Consider the following 20,121-nt stretch of genomic DNA (forward strand, 5'->3'; position numbering starts at 1 on the left):
TGCAAGGACCTTCTAGATCCTGCGCCATCATTCGAGAAAATATCAGACTTCTCCATAGTATAGTTCTGGAACTACTTAAGCAGCACCATGTGGAAGAATCGGGCAGTTCTCATTTGAATAGCGCTCTGATAAGACGATTCTTTCTAAATGTATTACGAACAAGCAGTGCAAGTTAGTAATTTTTGAAGTGTATACTGCGGGTATAGATGGCGTGAAGCATACAGTGACGTTTACTTCCATGACTAAATTGTTATTGTCGACTGTTTACCATCTAATAAACTTGTCTTATCATAGTTTACGAAAATGCCTAAGGATGGAAAGAGTGTCATTTTCGGATGGTTTCATGAAAGATTGGTCTCTTGTTAAAAAAGGATGTGCAGACCAGGAAGTGTTATGTGAGATTTATAGATGTTGCATCTCATTAATCCATGGGGCTAAGGCAGATGCGAGACATCACATTTCTACTAAGGATCATACAAATAGATTCGCAATAGCATCGACATCAAATCCTATTTCATAATTCATGGTTAAAGAAAGACGCCAAGGAGGAACTGGTGGTTGCTACTGGAGAATCAAGAACAGCTTATAAAATTGTCGAGCATCATCAATTCCTCAATTCTCTTGACTGTACCATAAAATAGAATGCCACATTGTATTCTGACTCCAAAGTCGCTAAAAAGCAGTCTGCTATAGCCAAGATCAAAGCTACAATGATTATCTAAAATATCCTTGCCCGCTCTCCAAGTCCAAATGCATAAAACAGTTTCATTTTGCGGCATAGGTGCCGACAAATTGAAACACAAAGCTCAAACAATGTTTCCTTTAGTTGGTCCATACTTTAATGAAACTGACAGAATCCAACAGAAGCTGTTGAAGTTTGATTCACTGAATATCGAAACATCAGAGACAATTGCAAACTTTGGCTAGACAATTTAAGACAACTGTGAATTCGATTAGATAAATTAATCGCTTTTTGTGGAAACAATACCAACTTCAAAGGGCTCCATCAATGTGGCCAGTGGAATGTGTTTCGCCAAATTAAAGAAGAACCAGGAATAAATGTAGTGGAATTGGAGGCAGTGCCCATATTCTCCACAATACTATATCAAGAGCTGCTAGAGTCTTAACAGACGACATTGAAATAATCATCATGAAAATATTTAATTATTTTTCGATATTCGCAGTAAGGACAGAGAAGCTGAAAGAGTTCTGCTTACACATTGATGTCTGTCATCAGACTCTTCTATCTAGCTCAAAAAGAATATGGCTGTTGTTAATTCTCACAGCTGAGAGAGTTCTGAAGCTTTGCATTCCATTAAAACATTTTTTTTTTACACTGAAGACAAGCCACCTAAAATAATTTCAGATTTTTTCAGTAGTCAAATTGGTGAAATTTACTTCATGTTTCTGCATTCAAACCTGGCTCTGTTTGAAAAAAATATAAAAAGCTTGGAGAAGAATAAAGTCTCGATAACTGAAATCAGAAATGTATTAATTGACACTCAAAGATGCCTGAATGAAAGGAAGACTGCCAATTTTATTGGCGCGAAGACTAAGATGGATCTGAACAAATTAAAGAAAGAGAACCGTAACCAAGAAATAATTAATTTGATTTCGAAAATTGAGGGAGAGACAATGGCTTTCTATACCATAACATTTTAACATTTTAATAAATATCAAGTATCTGATTGGATGATGCTATCTAAAACTCCAAATTATTTGATGATTGAAAACACTACTATATGCCTGGATAAATATGTTGTGAAGATTTCGGGCGACAATTGTTTTCAGGAATGTATGTATCTGAAGAGCTTTTTAGAAAGTAAGTGGGACTGGGAAGAATGGAAGTCTAAGCACTCTGTGGAAGAAAGGTGGATTTACTTTCCTAACGAAACCGAAAATCCTGAACGTAAATGCCAACTGCTAAGACATGCGAGTATTTGTTTTCTATTCCCGCACACAACACCATTGTAGAAAGAGCATTTTCGCTGTTGTTGGTCCAGAGGACTGGTGAAAAAAAACGACTGCTCCCAGGGACTGTGGAATTAGTTTTACAGTGCCAGTTTGACTATGTACGAGCTGACTTGCTTGGAATTTTATAAATAAGTAATACGTGAAATTTTATTAATACCTAAAAATTTCTGAAGAATGGGAAATTTTCCGAAAAATATGTTTTACCAACTACTTCTGCTGCAACAAACTCCATGTGTTCTGAATAAAAAGTGATTATATTAAACACGTTTTTTCCTTCATTCCTATACTCTGATCTCAGAGTGTCCCGACGAGATTCCAGCTAGATATGATAATCCCATCCTCTCCACACAAAATTGGAAACTATATTCATCACAGTATACTATAATTTCCAGTGTCAGAATTATTGAAAGGAGAGCTCACTTAGATATGTGTATCATAAGCTTGTGGAATCTAGGCAGTCCTATAAAAGGATCTGTTATCCATGTCTACATATAAAATAAAATTAGGAATATATTAGTTCTGAGTACAAATTAACAACTGTCTTACTGATGGATCGTGTGGTCAGCCCTCAGCATCCACTGGAGTCGGCGCTTAGGTATGGTGCACACTTTGCATAACTGACTAGGGCTGCACCTGATTAAAACACGATACTCCTCCATAAAGGCTACAACCGCCACAATGAAAACTTGGGCAGCTTTACAGAAAAGTTCAGATTTTTAGTTTTTAGCTGTTGCAAATCTTTACTCAGTACGTCGAACGTGGCTTTGTACTTTAGCCTTTAGAGATCCCAAATCGTGTCATTGTGTAAAAATAGGTCATAAACCACTATTTTGAAGAAGACTAAGATGTATGAAATAGGTCCGTTTGTCTAATCGAGTTAATTGAAAAGAAAATCCCAGTGGGACATCCTGATAGGTAAAAACTGTACGCAGTTTCCCAGCCTACTGTTCCGAAATTAAGGGAACGTATCTGCATTGAAACTTAAAGCAACCGAAAAAAGTTTACAGTGCGTTAATGTAAGGCTCGTTTTCATAATCTTCATGGACTAAAAACAATTCCCATTAGACAGGAAGTCACGGTAGCAAAATATTAAACTGGATTTGGTTTTCTAAAATATTCAATTTGAAACGATAGGCACGTTTCATATTTTTTTTTCTGGCAAGGAAGCGTTTCATAGCTCTTTGTGGTCCTCCAGAGAATTGTTAACAGACGGGCTGTTAAGGGCGCCGTCAGTATAGTTGTCGCGGTCAGGCGTTCCGTTCTACCATTGCTTTTTTCTAAATTTTACTTGAATAACAAACTTAGATTTTGCAACGAAGCGTACATAAATCTACATTTTCCAGAATATTAAATTTGACATTAGCTATACAGATACATAAACTGGCGTTGAGTCGTAACCGACATATTTAGAGCTGAATCAACCCAAATTTAGTGCCACGCTTTGTGATCACCTGCTAGCAAAGATCTGTTGGTTTTTTCGTCACACGAAATAAAATTTGAGTTTTCTAACAATTTTCGGATATCATTTGTGATCGAAAGGGCTTGATGTTCGTGACGGAGCAAACTCACCTACGACGAAAGATCTAGTGTTTTTAGAGACTGGATAGTATCAGGAAGGGGGCAATAGGATGAATAGTTTTGCTTTTATAGTTGAAGTCCGGCGATAAAAAATAATTCGTAGATACTTACATGAAAATGATCGCTTAAACCATTAGCAGCGAGTATAATATTTACAATACATCAGTAAAATGTGGTTACTGAGGAGAAGCCGATTACTTGGGTTGCGACGTGATAGAGTTAGATTGTGTTTTACGTGTTAATGAATGGTGATACCTAATGCAAATTAGTTTGTCGAGTTAGTTTCACCTTAAAGAGGCTGTTTTTGTAGTACCTGTGTGCTTAACTCTGGTAAATAAATAAAATTATTAGTTAATTCTGTACTTGACGGAGGTCGGCCTAATGCTGTGAACAAATGCTAGAGGTTCTAGGTGTCGATGGGCTATGTTTTGTGATATTATAAAAACATGGATGTTGATTCACCAGTTAGTTTAAAAAGATCTAGCAGCGCTCCCATGATAAATGAATTGAATACCACAATGTCGGCAGCATCCACAACATCGTCTGCAAGGTGAGTACCGTTCACTCCTCTCATGATATTTCGTACCTAAATGTTGCCCTGGTTGAAAAGAATCGTCAGTATCACGTATAATGTAGGTGCTTATAGCACAATGCTCCCCAATATATTTGTTTAGAAATTGACTCCAGTCACTGCATCAACAAATTAAGAAATTAATTATTTAACGTAAAAATTATACACATTAGACAGATAATGCTAGTGTAAACGGATTACAGGTAAACATTTTTACCATGGTTTTAACAGAAAAGTTGTTCTACCAAGAAATATAATTAATTACTTACTTTTGTCAGGTGTAATGATAAAGGTTTTTGTAATGGTGTGTTTATAAATTAATAGATGTAAGTAACCGTAAAGGATTTCTGTAATTAGTCTGGTGCACAAAATAAACAGTCACATCTTGAATTCATGTGTTGTATGAGCCTGACATTTCTGTAATCAAATACACAACTTATGTCATAACTTATTTTATTATCTAGATTTATACTAAAAGTGATCTTGCACAATGTTCACATTCAGAATAATGTTTCATTTTACTAGGGACAAGGATTGTGCACAACTATTTAACATCTCATTAGGAGTTTGTGGAGTGGTCATTCTTCTTGTGGGATGTACATTAAGAGGGCAAATTATGCATTTTATGGACAGACTTCTAGCACATATTTTGAGTAACAGAAAGCTATCTGCTGCCCTGCAGGCCAGTAAGTGTAATTTACTGAACAAGTAGATATACAGAAGAATATCTTTCAGGAGTTCTGTAGTTTTCACATTACATGATCACATTGCCAGTAACATTCCTAAATATAATGCTAGAAGGAGAAATGATTTATATTGTCCACTACCCAGCCTTATGTAGCACAGAAAGGAGTGAGGTATTTAATCATTAATATCTGTGAGTACTCACCCATTGATATTAAGAATTTACTGAATAATAAAATTAACTACCAACACAAGGTTGAAATTGTGATCCATGAGACATGCAAATAATTAACTATATGTAGAGTTAAAGAGTTCCCAGGCTCATATCAAATGACATACTGTCAGCAGTCACTTGTTGACATACAATTTAATCCTAATCACTGGTTTTTAGCCTGGTTCTGATCACCAGCTAACGATCTTACACGACTGCAAACTTTAAAGGGATAAAATACATTGAAATTTAGATTAAGCAAATTATTTACAGGGCATAGGCAATGGGTCACAAATTATTGTATTAAAACACATTTTTAACTAGCATTACAAAAACACTCTTTCTTTCTTTCTTTCCTTCCTTCCTTCTTAAGTGAGAAGGTTTGTTTTGACACAGCTCTACATGGTAAGATATTCTGTGCGAGCCTCTTCATCTCTGCATAATTACTGCAGGCTACATCCTCTTGAACCTGCGTACTGTAATCAATCTTCAGTCTCCCTCTACAATTTGAGCTATCAAACATCCCACCATTGTGAAACAGACGAACAGACAATATCTTGCTACTTCAAATGATCCCTACTTTTAGTAAAGTTCTTCACTGGATTTCTTTTCTTTCCAGTTCGATTCCGTATTTCATCATACTTCATCATTAGTTACTGATATGCCCAGCCAATATTTGTTATTCTTCTATAGCATCATTGCTGCTGTTCTCTTCTTGTCTGAGCAATTTATTGTTCCATTTCACTTCTACACCAAGCTACACTCCAAACAAATACTTTCAGAAAAAGTGGTGTTAACAGATTTATGTTATTCAGAAAAATTTTTCTCGGTATTGCCAGTCGGTGTTTGATATTCTCTGTACTCCATCCATTGTCAGTTATTTTGAAGCTCAAATAGCAGGATTCATATACTGCTTTTGATGTATCCTTTCCCAGTGTAATTCTTTTAGCATTGTTTAATTTAATTTGACTACGTTCAGCTATACTTATTTTATTTTTGTGGATGTTTATCTCATAACATCTTTTCAAGGCATTATCCACTCCCTTCAACTGCTCTTCAACCAAGCGAGGTGGCGCAGTGGTTAGACACTGGACTCGCATTCGGGAGGACGACTGTTCAATCCCGCGTCCGGCCATCCTGATTTAGGTTTTCCGCGATTTCCCTAAATCGCTCCAGGCAAATGCCGGGATGGTTCCTTTCAAAGGGCACGGCCGACTTCCTTCCCCGTCCTTCCCTAATCCGATGAGACCGATGACCTCACTGTCTGGTCTCCTTCCCCCAACAAACCAACCAACCAACTGCTCTTCAGTTCTTTGCTCTCTCTGAGACTGTTACCTGTTGCTCCCTGTACTTCATCCATTTAACCTTCAGAATTTCAAATTGTGTATTCCAGTCAACATCGCTAATAGCATTCTCAGAATCCATTATGGGAGACAAATTGGGTTACCTTCTTCAGTCTATCTCCTAAGATAAGACGCTAGGTCACTATTGCTTTGCTCATTCCTACATTTCTTGGTTCAAATGGCTCTGAGCACTATGGGACTTAACACCTACATTTCTCCTGATCTGAAATGGATTTTTGTCAAGATCGGCTTCTACAGGTTTTTCATTCTTCTGTAAATAATTCAAGTTAGTACTTTGCAACCATGGCTTACCTATTAAACTGATAGTACAATAACATTATTCACAGCTTTCAGTACTTGTTTTCTTTAGAATTGGGATTATTACAGTCTTTCATTGTTCATTCATTACAAATAAAAAACTACTAGGTTCACTTACGTTAAATAATAGAAAAATCTCTAACTTCCGTTATTTGAAAAATCTCTAATAAATATTTTGGTGCATTTATGGTTCTATTTTCTACATCAACTTGAGAAATGCAAAAAGGGGCCACTATATATTATTTGCCAAGAAAGAAACCTTTATGGATTATACAGAAAATATGTTCATTTTGTTAGTGAATAATATGTAAAATACCTTTTCCCACAGAGCAAAAATTTGTATAAGAGTATAACAAAAATTATCGCAAAGAAGGACGAACTTCGTAACTAGAAAGGAGGATAGACCAGTACTAAACATGACACTGGGTGGGGAACAGTTGAAAATGTGGAAAGTATAAAGTACCTCGGGAGTATAATTTGTGGGAAAGTGGAAGACCAACAGAGGTATGAATGTAAGTCAAGCTGATAACTTCATGATATCTACAAACAAGTGAAATGAAGTTTTTGAGACGTTGGATAGATTTAACAGAAATGGAAAAAATGAAATATTAGGGAGATAACATATGAAAAATCCCAAGAGAAGACTGAGGAGGAAAAATTAAAATTGGAAGGTTATGTGAAGAGAATGCATGAGATGAGGATGCGTAGAAAGTTGCATGAACTGGAGGAGAACAAGAGACCAAGGGGAGGGCCAGGGGACAAGTGGCTGAAAGGAGTGGAACAAAGCCTTCCACAGAGTCTAGAGGAATGGGCCAGAGTGTGACAGGAAAGTGATGGAAAACTAGAGAAGATTGAGTGACTTGTATTCCAAGCAGATCCTGCCAGTGATGCAGGGATTGAAAACTGTAGCAAGAGGTGATGGTGGTGATCTTAATTTGCTTATGAGTGGAAAAGTTGTCACAGATGGCACCAAAAGAAATTGGTCCTTACAGTGTGAACAATATTAGTAAAATTGAAAATAACCATAATAATTTATGAAATAAATAGGAAGAAAATCTATCCTCCATTCCAGCTTTCTCAGTATGAAGAATGAATGTTACTTTGCAGCAAAGTGTGCACTGTTTTTCAGAATTTGTGACATTAAAACTGTATAGTGGACCAGGACTCGATCTGAGCACGAGTGTCTCTTCATACCTGGATAACTCATTCAATTAGGGTATTGCATACAGAAGGCAAGGTGCTGTATTCCATTTTCTACTGTGACCCAAGATTTTAATTTCTCAGGAAGTTTCAGTCTTTAAGTGTTGGTTTAGCCTTACAAATGTATTAGTGACTGGTAAAATATTTTACTCCTCAGAATGTGATGCGAACAACGAGGCATCTTTCATGACAGAATGAACTTGCTGAAAAGATTGAAAAATTAAGTGGTCATTAACCACGAACATTTGTTCGAAGAAAATAGTGTCATATTAGGTACAGCACAGTTGCAGGTGGTATTCCGTTGCCTTCAATCGCATAAAGAACTCTAAATCATGACATTACCTGCATTTTCACAAACCTAAAATATATTTGTATGCAAATTCAGTTTTTCATGGTTATTGTCGAAGTCTTTAGACAGTCAGACAGCTACTACCCATCAGGCTTTGTGAACGCAAACTTTGATAGACTCATTTTATTTTCAGACTTTCTTTATGGTATATTGCTTCCCATAATTTTATTTGGACCAAATAGTATTGAAATGATTACTTGCAGTAAAATAAAACTACCATTGCTCACTATTTTCTCAGAAGACTGAAGCCTATAATTGCTTAATTTCGAACTGGTTCTCATCAGAAGCTATGAAAGGGCAGAAGTAAGTCTCCTAACACAGTTGTTTTGATTTGATGTTACATTAGTGGTCATATACTTTGTGTTCTCTGTACAATTTGATCTAATATAGAATGGTAATGTGAGCTCTGATGTTGAAAATGTGAGTTCTTGAACTGTGTTTTTCGCAAACAAGTAATTGTTATTACTAAATGCCATGGTTTCAACCATGTATTTTTATTTTTGTCACCCTGCGTATTTTTAAGTATTTATAATTCAAAGTTCACTGCGTAGTATGGCTTGGATAATGAGACGTATTCGTTCCTAGTTGTGATCTTTGTCCAGTGACGCAGGAAACATCCAACAAATATCATAAACAGTGTGGCAATTATAACGTGATACTAGTGGCATCGTTTTTTCAAACGGACTACAGATAAGTCTGTCACCATAACCAAGTTTTTTTGCTTTCACATTTGTTGGCTTCCCTAATGACAGTTACCTTCTAACATTACCTAGCCAGTTACCTTCTAACATTACCTAGACTCTGGGCTAAGTTAAAGATCAGTTTGTCACAGCAACCCAGTTTTTAGTTTTCATATTCCTTGGCTTCATTAACTAATGACTAAACTGTGAAGACACATACACATTAGTCATTAATAGTACGTCACAGATCAAAGCCGATAACTAGTATTGAATATTCCTCTTGAGCTGTATAGTGCTTATTTTGTCTAATTTCTGCTACAGATATATTTGTTGTGCCATTTTCATGTAATTTGTGCAGGCATTTGATTATTAGAATGTACACTTTTCAATTGTTAAATTATATTTTATGAAACCCAATTAGGTCTAACATCTTTGTGCTTTTGTTTTAGAAGTAGTTTTTAAATGACTGTTTCAGCATCTTCCAACCACTCTCCCTCTGCTCACCCAGTTAAATAAGGTTGTTTCTAGAACTCTTAATCTACGAGACAATCTGTGAACTTCATTGGCTCTATATCAAATGACTTTCGGTTTTGCACACTAGTTTTTGTTACTATAATTAATACACCTTTATGAAGTACAGTTTCTCTGTTGTATTAGTCTATTAACATAATCCAGATGTAGTTTTATGTATTGATAACTAGAATAGTTTTTATTCATGTCATTTGATTGCTACTTCTTTGGTAAATAATGAGCCATAAGCAAATGGATTGTAATTTGACTGAAAGAGCACAAGGTAATGTTAACATAACAAATGATGGAAAGCAAGTGAAGAAGGCTACAACAACACATCTTTTAATCACATTTATCTCCAACTGCTGATTAGTTTCTGTTCTAGAGACTCTTTTTTTTAATGCTGCCAGCAGATAGTGGTAAGCATACTAGATCAAAAGAATATATGCATCTATACATCTCTTAACCCCTCCCCACTTGTCCAGTCATGCCCAGAAGCCACGAAGCAAAGCTGTACAACCATTGCCAGTTCAGATTCAGATTTTCTGTGGTTTCTGTAACTACTTAAGGCAAGTGCCAGGGGTGGTTCCTTTGAAGAGGATATGGCAGATTTTCATTCCCGTCTTGAGGTTACACTCAATCTCTGATGGCCTTATCATGATCACGAGAAAAAAGTTTTCTTTTCCATTATGTAATTCTTATTTTCAGGATGTACTTTTTACTTGAACACAGAAATCACTAGCATATTGATAATGAGTCCCTCTTAGGTGACATACATTTCTATCCTGTCCATTCATGTTTTAGTTATCTTATGCTTTCCTATCAGTTGGAATTCGTAATTGATTTTGTCGGTTGTGACCCCTCTTACATAATCTACTGTATTTATATTTATCTATCACTTTATATCTTTTTCATTTTTCTATTATCCTGTGGAAATAACAGTAGCCTACACACCGATAAGAAAAATCAGTAATATACTTCATTATTTAGTTTGTGATCATTGGAAAGTAAATGCAGAGTCAACTTAAGGGACTGATCATTTCATTATTGATAGAACTAACAAACATGAAATTACTTCAAGACAAAGCCACAAAAACTTTACATTTTTGTAAAGTCACACCAAACAGCTACTTATCTCATTAACCAGAAAATAAGGCGTCCTAGAGAGTTAACGAGTTTAATACGCCCACCATTGGGCAGTTCACCAATAGTCACATGCCCTGATTCCCCAAGACACTTCGGAGAGACATCTTGACACGTCAGTCAACACATACAAAATTTCTCCTCCTTCCCCCTTGCTAGTACTGGTAATGAAAGTTTCTTCTATCAGCATATTTAAAACTGGCTAAGTCTGATACTTATACCAACTAATTAGAAATTATGCGACAACAGTTTTACAGAGCTCTGGTAAGGTTGCTGGGTGCTTTGCATGTAGTTAGAAATGAGGACAAGTTAACAAATTGAAAACTCACTAAATATGTTTGGACAGAAGAGCTGTAAATACTTAATACACTTTCACACAATAAAGGGGTCTTTAATGATTACTTTCTTACACTGCTCGTGTTCTACAGCTTCCAGGTTAACTAATTCTTGTTGCTTCAAAAAAGTAAATTGGACCATTTTGTGAGCATTAATCAAACTTTTCTCTCTTTGTGTTTAATAGGGATTCTGGCCCATTTGGCAGCATATTTTCTGCGGGCCAGCCCAGGACACGTCGTTTCAGCGCAAGTTTCAGTCCAGTACATAACATGAGTGTAAGTATTTTATGGGTGCACCAGCAATGCAGACTATTTGGTGATACAAAAAATAAATATTTGGAAAATATATCAGATTGCTGAAGTAATTGTTTTATGTCTGATGGATATTATTTTTGTTTTCTGGATTTGGTACTGAGATATTTAGTATTAGGAAGATTCATTTTGCGTAATGCACACACCTAGAGTGAACATTTCATGTATTTTGGTTTCATTTGCTGTACACCAAATAATTGTGCCATTTTCTCTCTCGTGCTAGACTTAAATGCCCAGCTGTTTGGGAATTATTTAGTGTAATAGAGATTACAGAGATAATCACATTTTGCATATAAATTTACATAACTATTAGAGGAATGTTCACAGTTACGGACACTAAAAAACTAACACAATGATATGAAGAGACAATTTTCACCTCAATGATATGAAGAGACAATTTTCACCTCACAGAACTGAACATGGGGGCATTAGTGTTTTATTTGTGGACTGTTTCAGGGAGGAAGTGATATGGATGATGATGGGGGACCTCAGAAACATTGACACAGTGGGTTTTAAGCTAATTTGGGAGGAAGTGATGAGATTGGGAACACGAGTGGGAAAAAAAATGAAAAAAGAGCAACTAATGGGGTAAGAAAAGTGGAAGTGATAAATGACAAATGTGAAAAATAGAATAAAACAGAAAAAACATGAATAACGAAGGTTGTAGAGAAGTGAGCTGGAAAGTGGAAACAGGGCAGACAAAAATGGAAGTCATTAGATTGGGAGAGGTTTGAGGGAACAAGTAATAGGGGAAGTTAGAGGATGTAATGGAAGAACAACTTCCAGCCACATGTTTCAGAGGAACTGATGTAAGAAAGAGGGATCCAATTGACATAGATCATGTAACTACATGATAAGAGGAGCAATGCTGTACCAGCTTCATGTTCCACAACTAAATGGCCCAGCACCATTTTGCAGTCAGTTTGTAAACAACTAGTTCGGCATTCATTTCTGTCTATAACACTCTTACCACAACTGCAGTAGGAAGTGGTGGTAGAGTTTATTGGGCAATTCTTGCATCAGGATCAAAGATAGGACTGCAACCTTTGATAGTAAATCTGAGAAGAGGAATATAAGAGTGGACTAAGATATTACATAGCTAATAATGACAAATTAAATGTCACCTTGCAATGTGTGGGAAAGAGTTCAAGGAATTCATCATTTAAGACCACAGTGATAGGCAGTCAAAGCACTGTAGAATTTAGTTCAGTTGTTAATCCAACATATTATTAGATTATTAGGAGAGAGTATCTCTGTGGCTATGGTGCTGTGGAGAGGTTGATATAAGCATAAAAAAAAAAGAGTTGTTTATGACGTAAGTGAAATGCACACTTTTTGTCCTCAAGGATTATAGTGGGACCTTCAGCATATTTCAGTAGGTGTTATATACTGTTAAAGTTGCACTATCTTTGGGCACTGAGGTTAATGTTTTGATTAGGAAGAGCATGAGGTCTGGCATTGGCCACTTTCAGATGGATAAACCGATGGTAATTTCAGGGATTAGTTATAAAAGTTCTGTCCGTAATCAAAGATTGCTCCCAATACAGAGAAATTCTTTGTTAGAACATATTAGTGCATTACAATCTTGCACTGTGCCCTTCGGCTTGCTCAGTCAGTCCAGTGATAATGGATGAGCAGTTGACTTTAGATATGTCCTTACACTCTACCATAAAGTGTTATGTACAAAAGTTAATAAATACAAACCCTTCTGTGAAACACAGAGACTTTTTAACTGTCAGATGCTGATAAAAATCATCACGCATGTCTTTGAATGGCATGAAAGATATTCAGAGGACAAGGACTGTGTGGAATTTGACAACAGATGGTTAGCCTTATACACTATCTAGGAGAATGTTGCAAAAGTCTGAGAAGAAACACAGAAGATTTAGTGTCTGTGGTGCTGCTGAAATTTTGCGTTTCAATAGAGAAAGTGCTCAAAACACTTTAACTGAGTAACTGAACATAAGGAACTTGACTACAAAAAATGATCCCAAACGATTTGTCTGGTGAGTGAAAGGAATGGTGACAGTAAGTTTATTCTTATCTTTGGACTGTATTGATGAATAGCCCAGTTTTCTTAAAGAGTTTCATAACAGTTCATGAGACATGGCATTTTACATGTATTCCAAGAACCAACTAGCAATCCATGTATTGGAAATCATATGAACCATGAATTGTCTGCTAAATATTTCATGCGTGCAATGTAACCGCTTTGATTATCTGTGCTACCTCTGAGCTAAGAACACTTAAGATTATTCATTGTAATTAACTGTTATGTTGTGTGTTTAAGTAAATTGCACTTTGACTCACTGTAAGGTGACCCCGAGTATCTAAATCGCGCCAGAACGATCACATAACACGCTGGAAAAATTTAACTGTGCACCAGAACGATAAAATGCATCACATGTAAATTTTTGCATCAATCTTCCCGTGCAGAATCACTTGTAAGCAACTGCATTTTTTTAATCAGTGCTTACCATGAAAAGTGCTGACTTAACAGTGGCAGATGTGATCCGTAATCATTTCGGTGAAACTTCTGCCCTTGTTGTCAGATGATGCAGTACTGTGATTTGCCCAACTTGAGAGCCAATTTGTTTTGGCCCACATCACCATTGCTGGAAACCAATAGTAAGTACTTGGTGGCTGCACTTAATGAGCAAATGGCTACGGAAATATTAGATTCCTAGCTTTGCCGCCAAGCACTGAAAAATAAAAATACACCTCTATGAAGCACGTGCTTGTCCTACTCAGAAGCTAAGTGACTTGAAAAATTGCTTTGCACTGAAGAACTCTGCAACTGCACACAATCTCAACTACTTCATCTTCACACGTTGGCAGGCAATGCAGTTAACAATGATATTCCGCAGAGTATTTGGCTATTGTGGTTAGCTGCAAATGCGCAAAAAATACTTACTGTTTGCTCTAGTGACCTCGGCACTCTCACTCAAATTGCTGACTGAGTAGGAGATATGTATCCCTCAACAAGTGGTGCAACTGTCTGTCAAAACAGAGACTTCTTTGAAAGCACTGCAAACAATATCTGAAGTGTCAGAGCAAGTTGTCGTCCTATAAACATGGTGCTCCACATGTGCATTGCAGCAGCAATTCTGTTCCAGCAGGAACAATCATTTATCCACCAGGGAGAATTTCTCCTGGTATCACAAAAAAATTTTGAGCTGAAGCTCAGCGGAGTTGACAAGGGAAGTGCCTGTGGAATCATGAGTGATGCAACTGATTTGAGAGATTACAGTGATCAACTGAAGGCTCTAATAAACGGTAATTTCTCATTGACAAAAGTGCTGATCTCTTAGTTTACCCTTCTTCCATGGCAGAATACTGATGGCAATCACCTGTATACTGCAAATGGGTTACCGTCGAGACTTAATGGCTGCATCGACTTACAACTAAATTTCAAATTTTTGCTTGAATTCATATGGAAATTCATTGTTGTTGATGTGCTGTACCTGATGTTGGAGCGAATCCCTTATCTTTTTACAGTCTACAGTCTCCTCCTGCATCTTCAAATTCAATTCCTAGTTGAGTCTACAACATAATTGTTTAGTCACAGGCACCTATGCCATGCCAAAAATGCTGGCATGAAACTGATTACAGGTGAGTCACCCTCCATTGATATTCACACATTGACTTGTTGTCTGCATCCAGAGAAACTAAAGACCTCAAAGCAAGAGTTCTCTTTTATTTTAACACAAGGGATCCGTCACTCTTCAAATATTAGCTGGGCCTCTGCACTCCAAATAATTAGTGAGAAGAATAACGGCTGGCACTCAGGTGGGGACTGTCATCAGCTTAAAGTCAGAACGGTACCTAATTGTTATCTTGTGCCACATGTCGAAGACTTTGTTATGCACATTCATCATAAGACTGTCTTCTCTACAATTGACCTCATCCATGCTTTTTATCAGATACCAGTAGTGTGGGAGGATATACCTAAAACTGCTGCTTGCGCTCAATTCGAATTTTATGAATTTGTGCGATTTCATTCAGACAGTGCAGTGCCACTCAGACTTTCCAGCACTTCATGGATGAAGTATACAGAGACTTAGAGTTCTGTTAAATCTACTGTGATGATTTGCTTTTAATGTCACCTTGTGAGACAGAGCATCTAGCACATGTGTAGCAAATATTCATTATGCTACAAGAACATGATTTAGTGATTAATCTGCAAAAAAAAAAAAGGAAAAAAAAGAAAAAAAAGTGTAGGGATACCCTTCCTGCACACAAGGACCCCTGCTATGTCAAGACAGAGTCGAAGCTATTTCTCAGTATTCCCAACCCAGTGCAATGCAAGAATTACATCATTTCTTGGCTTTAACAAACTTTGGAGACTTTCGTGTGCAATCTTGCCTTGTTGCTAGCACTCTCAGTAAAATGCTAAAACGTCTGCCTAAACCTGGAGGTATGCTACAATAGACTAATAAAAAGAAATTAATATATCCTTGGCCAAAGTGGAAGCTGCAACTGCAGAAGCTGCATTATTAGCTCATCCTCTTCCTGAATAACATCTGGCGGTTATGGTAGACTTTCCGTCAGCTGCAGTCGGAGCCATGTTACAACAATGTATGCAAAACAGAAATTTTCACTTTCACAAGCAAATTGATCAATGTATGTTAGGAGCTCTATGTAGCAAATACCTCTGTCAGAAAGTTTAAGTGCATGATTGAAGGTAGACATTTTACACTTCTCACAGACACTAAGTCACTTGTTTGCTTCCTGTCAGAAGCCAGACTAGGCATCACCATGCCATTTATAGTGTCTGGACTTCATTGCACAATTTACTATTGATAATCAGCGTTCCTCGTCATTTCGCTACTGATCAGTCGTCTCTTTTTAAAGCACTATCTGCACTGCTAGGTATGAGCCATGTTTGAACCTGTGCCAACTACGCCACTCCTAATGGCCTTATGGAACAACTTCACCGGCAGTTAAAGGCTTCATTTAGATCCCATGCTACAGAGCATTGGACTGACAGCCTAATTGTTGTCTACTAAGCCTCTGAACAGCCTTCGAAGAAGATCTCAGTGCAACAATGTATGGCCAGACACGTTGATTTTCAGGAGACTTTGTTACAGACAGGTCAAACAGTATTATTGAAGACTTGGATTTTGTGTAAAATCTTCACTGATCCATAAGTGTTGTCCTGTGATTTCCAAAGAAAATTCTGCTCAACAACCATTTGTTTCCTGTGATTGTCATACAAACACATTTTTGTTGGGCATGGTATTATTAGAAAACCTGTCCAACCCCCATACAATTATGCATACACAGTATTGGTACACCATGACAAAACATTTGATAACAATGGATCTTTAGTCACAATATCTATTGACAGACTAAAGCCAGCCTTCAGATCGAGTTAACACTGAGGCGCTGGGCCTACATATGTGTAGTTCTACAAGAACGCCGGACACAACTATTCTTCACTGCCAGTGACCATGCCACACGATTTGTTTTGGGCAGCGCAACGCATATATTTCAACCCAGTATACCATTGACAAAGGGGGGGGGGGGTGATGTGGGCAGTGAATCATATGCTAAATGTTTCATGTGTGATTCTGCGAGCTGCCTCCGAGCAAAAAACAAAGTATTGATATAGACATTCTCAACAGTCTGATTATATTTACTCATTGTAATTAACCATTACATTTTGCACCTAAATGAGTTGCCTGTACACGACATATTGTCGTCTTCAGAAGTACAGGGAAAAACAAACTACACAAGAGTTCTCTTCAGTTGAAACTTCCAGGCTCAGAGGCCGTGGCGATGTATAAAATTTCCATCTGTGACAGACATCTTCTGAGGTCGTCCGGCTACTGCCACTGAGGCTCCAGGTACTCTTGCATTTATAGAGGGCACCACCATTCGTCACATGATGCTGACAATATGCCTATCCTTGGAAGGCGTCATCATTCTCAATTAAGAGTAATATATTGTCATTCTGCTGGTGCAACGTCGACATCCATATTTTGTCCAACTTTAAAATTTCCTCTTTTCTATTAAAATTATTATGGTGTTTGTGAGTCTCTATTGCTTCTCTATACATGCGTGCATGATAATGGGATGTTCGTGCTAGAATGCTTGTCTCATTAAGTTTAATTTCATGGTTCCCATCTCGAAAAACATGCTCAGCTATGGCCGATTTTTCGATGTGTCCTAAGCGACAGTGTCTTTTATGTTTGGCTAAGCGGGTCTTTACACTTCTTTTCGTTGTTCCAATATGTACTAGTCCACAACTGCATGGAATTTTGTATACCCCAGGTGTTGCTAGGGGGTGTCAGGCGTCTTTTGCAGTTCTTAAATATTCTTAATCTTCTTGGTGGGTCTGAAGATTGTTTTGATCCCATACCTGGCCAGACCTTTCCCGATACGGTCTGTGAGTTTATTAATGTATGGTAGGTAAACTTTTCCAATAGGTGACCATTGTTGCTCTTCACTTCTGGCTTCTTTTCTTCATTGATGGAGGGCTCGATCAATTTCCTTGCTGGTATATCCGTTTTTCATGAAAGCTGACCGTAAGTGATTTTAATTCATATTGCAAGTAAGCTGTCTCGCAGATTTTGTTGGCTCTGTCCACCAAGGTTTTCGTGACACCTCTTTTTTGCCTAGGATGATGGTTTGATTCCCTGTGGAGCTATTGATCCATGTGAGTGTTCTTTCTATATACCTTGTGGCCCAGCGTCCCATCCACCCGTTTAATTACCGACACATCCAGGAAACTGAGTTGACCGTTGCTCTCTTTCTCCATCGTAAACTGTACCTTCGGGTCAATACTGTTCAGATGCACCAAGAAGACACGCAGCTCTTCTTCACCATGAGTCCACACTACAAATGTGTCATCAACATAGCGGTACCATTTAGCTGGCTACTTACTGGCAGTCTGCAGCGCTTGCTGTTCGAAGATCTCCATAAATAAATTAGCAACAGCTGGCATGAGAGGGCTTCCCATCGCCACCCCATCTATCTGTTAGTAAAACTCATTGTTGTACTGGAAATAAGTTGTCATCAGGCAGTGTTTAAATAAAGCCACTATGTCAGTTGGAAAAATATCTGCTATATATGAAATAGCTTCATTTACAGGCACCATGGTAAACAATGACACTACACTGAAGCTCACAAGAATATCGCTTGGGCTGACGTTAATCTCCCTCAGTTTTTCAATAAAATGCACAGAGTTTTTAATGTAACTGTTCGTTCTTCCAATGTATGGTTGCAGCAAGCAGGCGAGATATCTGGCCACCTCTTGTGTTGGAGATCCTATAGCACTCACAATCAGTCTCATTGGGACCTGTGGTTTATGTGCCTTTGGAAGCCCATATAGTCTGGGTGGATAAGATTCCATTTTGTGGAGTTGTTTTTTATCATCTGAAGAAAGAGAAGATTGTTTTATCAGTTGACCGGTATTTCTCAAAATTTTGGTTGTAGGATCCATCTGAAGCTTTTTATACATAGCGGGATCCAAAAGGTCACTAATCTTCTTGTGATAATCTTCAGTGTTCAGCAAAACTGTAGCATTTCCTTTATCAGCTGCAAGTACAATAATGTTCTTATCCGCATTGATCTCCCTCAGTGCCCTCCTTTCCACTTGAGACAAATTGCTCGTAGGTGGTTTCACTTGGCGTAATATCCTGGCTGTTTCAGTCCTGATTTCATCCACGGAATGCTATGATAACAAATGGATTCCTGCCTCCACATTCGCTATAATGTCCTCTGTGGGAACCTGTAGTGGCGTGACTGCAAAGTTGCTTCCTTTTGATAGAACTGAATGTTCCTCTTTTGTTAATTCTCTCCCAGACATGTTAATCACAGTCGTGATTTGCCAACAACTGATGTTTCACTTCTACCGTTCTGTAGACCATAAAATTTCCTCTTCTGCCTGTTAGTTGCCATTTCTGCACTGAGCTCCATGGTCCTAAACGTTAGACGGTCCACCTTATTCCAGTCATAACACTTCATTATGTTACTGATATATAAATGGAGATATAACAGCTTACTGCTAGTTCTCGCCGCATCTGGTGAATTTGTTCCTGTAGCATGCGGTTGTAAATAAGGTTCGCTTGCGCCGAGTGAAACATTCCCCTCGCCTTCAGAAACTTCAGCACTGTCGCAGTGTCCCGGCAGTGTAGCAGGAAAGTAAGCGTAAACAGTTGCTGTGCTTTCTTCTTGCGCAGTCCCTCCAGTTGCCGACCAAAACTGACATTTCCTCCCCATAGAGGCGTTTAATCATACAATGTAAGCTTTCATGGCCGATGTTGTCTTCAGTTGAAACTTCCGGTCTGAGAGGCCATGGTCGATGCATAAATGAGACAAGTTTTCTAGCACAAACATCCCATTATCATGTGCGCATGTATAGAGGAGCAATAGAGATTCACAAACACCATAATAATTTTAATAGAAAAGAGGAAGTTTTAAAGTTGGACAAAATATGGATGTCGACGTTGCGCCAGCAAAATGACAATCGATTACTCTTAATCGTGGTTCATGGTGTGGGTTCCTGTAGTCATGTCCTAGTTCATGAACCACGGGCAACGTATGAGTGGCCAAGTAAGTGGTCCCGACAGTTGGGATACCAGTTACTTTGGAATAAGGCTGGGCATCTCGGACATATTCTGAGTCGTGGTCACCTTTGTGCTCATATGGCAAAGACTACCAAATCCGCCGGTTAGTCCCTCAGCCCTTAGGGGTAAAACCCAATGGGACTCGGGGCAAGTAAGGCTAGCGACCTGCTTCCCTGGTACTTTAAATATGATGCTGGCAACAATCAGAGCAAAATGCCTCGGACCTTTGGAGGTGACGGAGTCCCACCTCTAACTGACAAACCAGGGACTCCTAAGATACGACTTGGCAAACAAATGGTAATGAGATGGGGAGCTATTAATATCAATGGGGGCTACTGTG

General features: G+C 38.0%; 1 protein-coding gene across 2 annotated transcripts in view; it reads left to right on the forward strand.

The window, feature by feature from the left end:
- Window positions 1–3,210: 3,210 nt before the first annotated feature.
- The window catches only part of LOC126457747 (P2R1A-PPP2R2A-interacting phosphatase regulator 1), a 63,954-nt gene continuing 47,043 nt past the window's right edge, over window positions 3,211–20,121 (forward strand). For both annotated transcript variants that reach the window (XM_050094294.1, XM_050094295.1), the window contains exons 1-2: window positions 3,211–4,102; window positions 11,082–11,172. In XM_050094294.1, the coding sequence (XP_049950251.1) occupies window positions 3,999–4,102; window positions 11,082–11,172 (195 nt within the window). In that variant the 5' untranslated portion in view covers window positions 3,211–3,998. The remainder of the gene's footprint in view (window positions 4,103–11,081; window positions 11,173–20,121) is intronic.

This window comes from Schistocerca serialis, chromosome 2, assembly GCF_023864345.2.
Source record: "Schistocerca serialis cubense isolate TAMUIC-IGC-003099 chromosome 2, iqSchSeri2.2, whole genome shotgun sequence".
In the NCBI taxonomy this organism is placed as follows: domain Eukaryota; kingdom Metazoa; phylum Arthropoda; class Insecta; order Orthoptera; family Acrididae; genus Schistocerca; species Schistocerca serialis.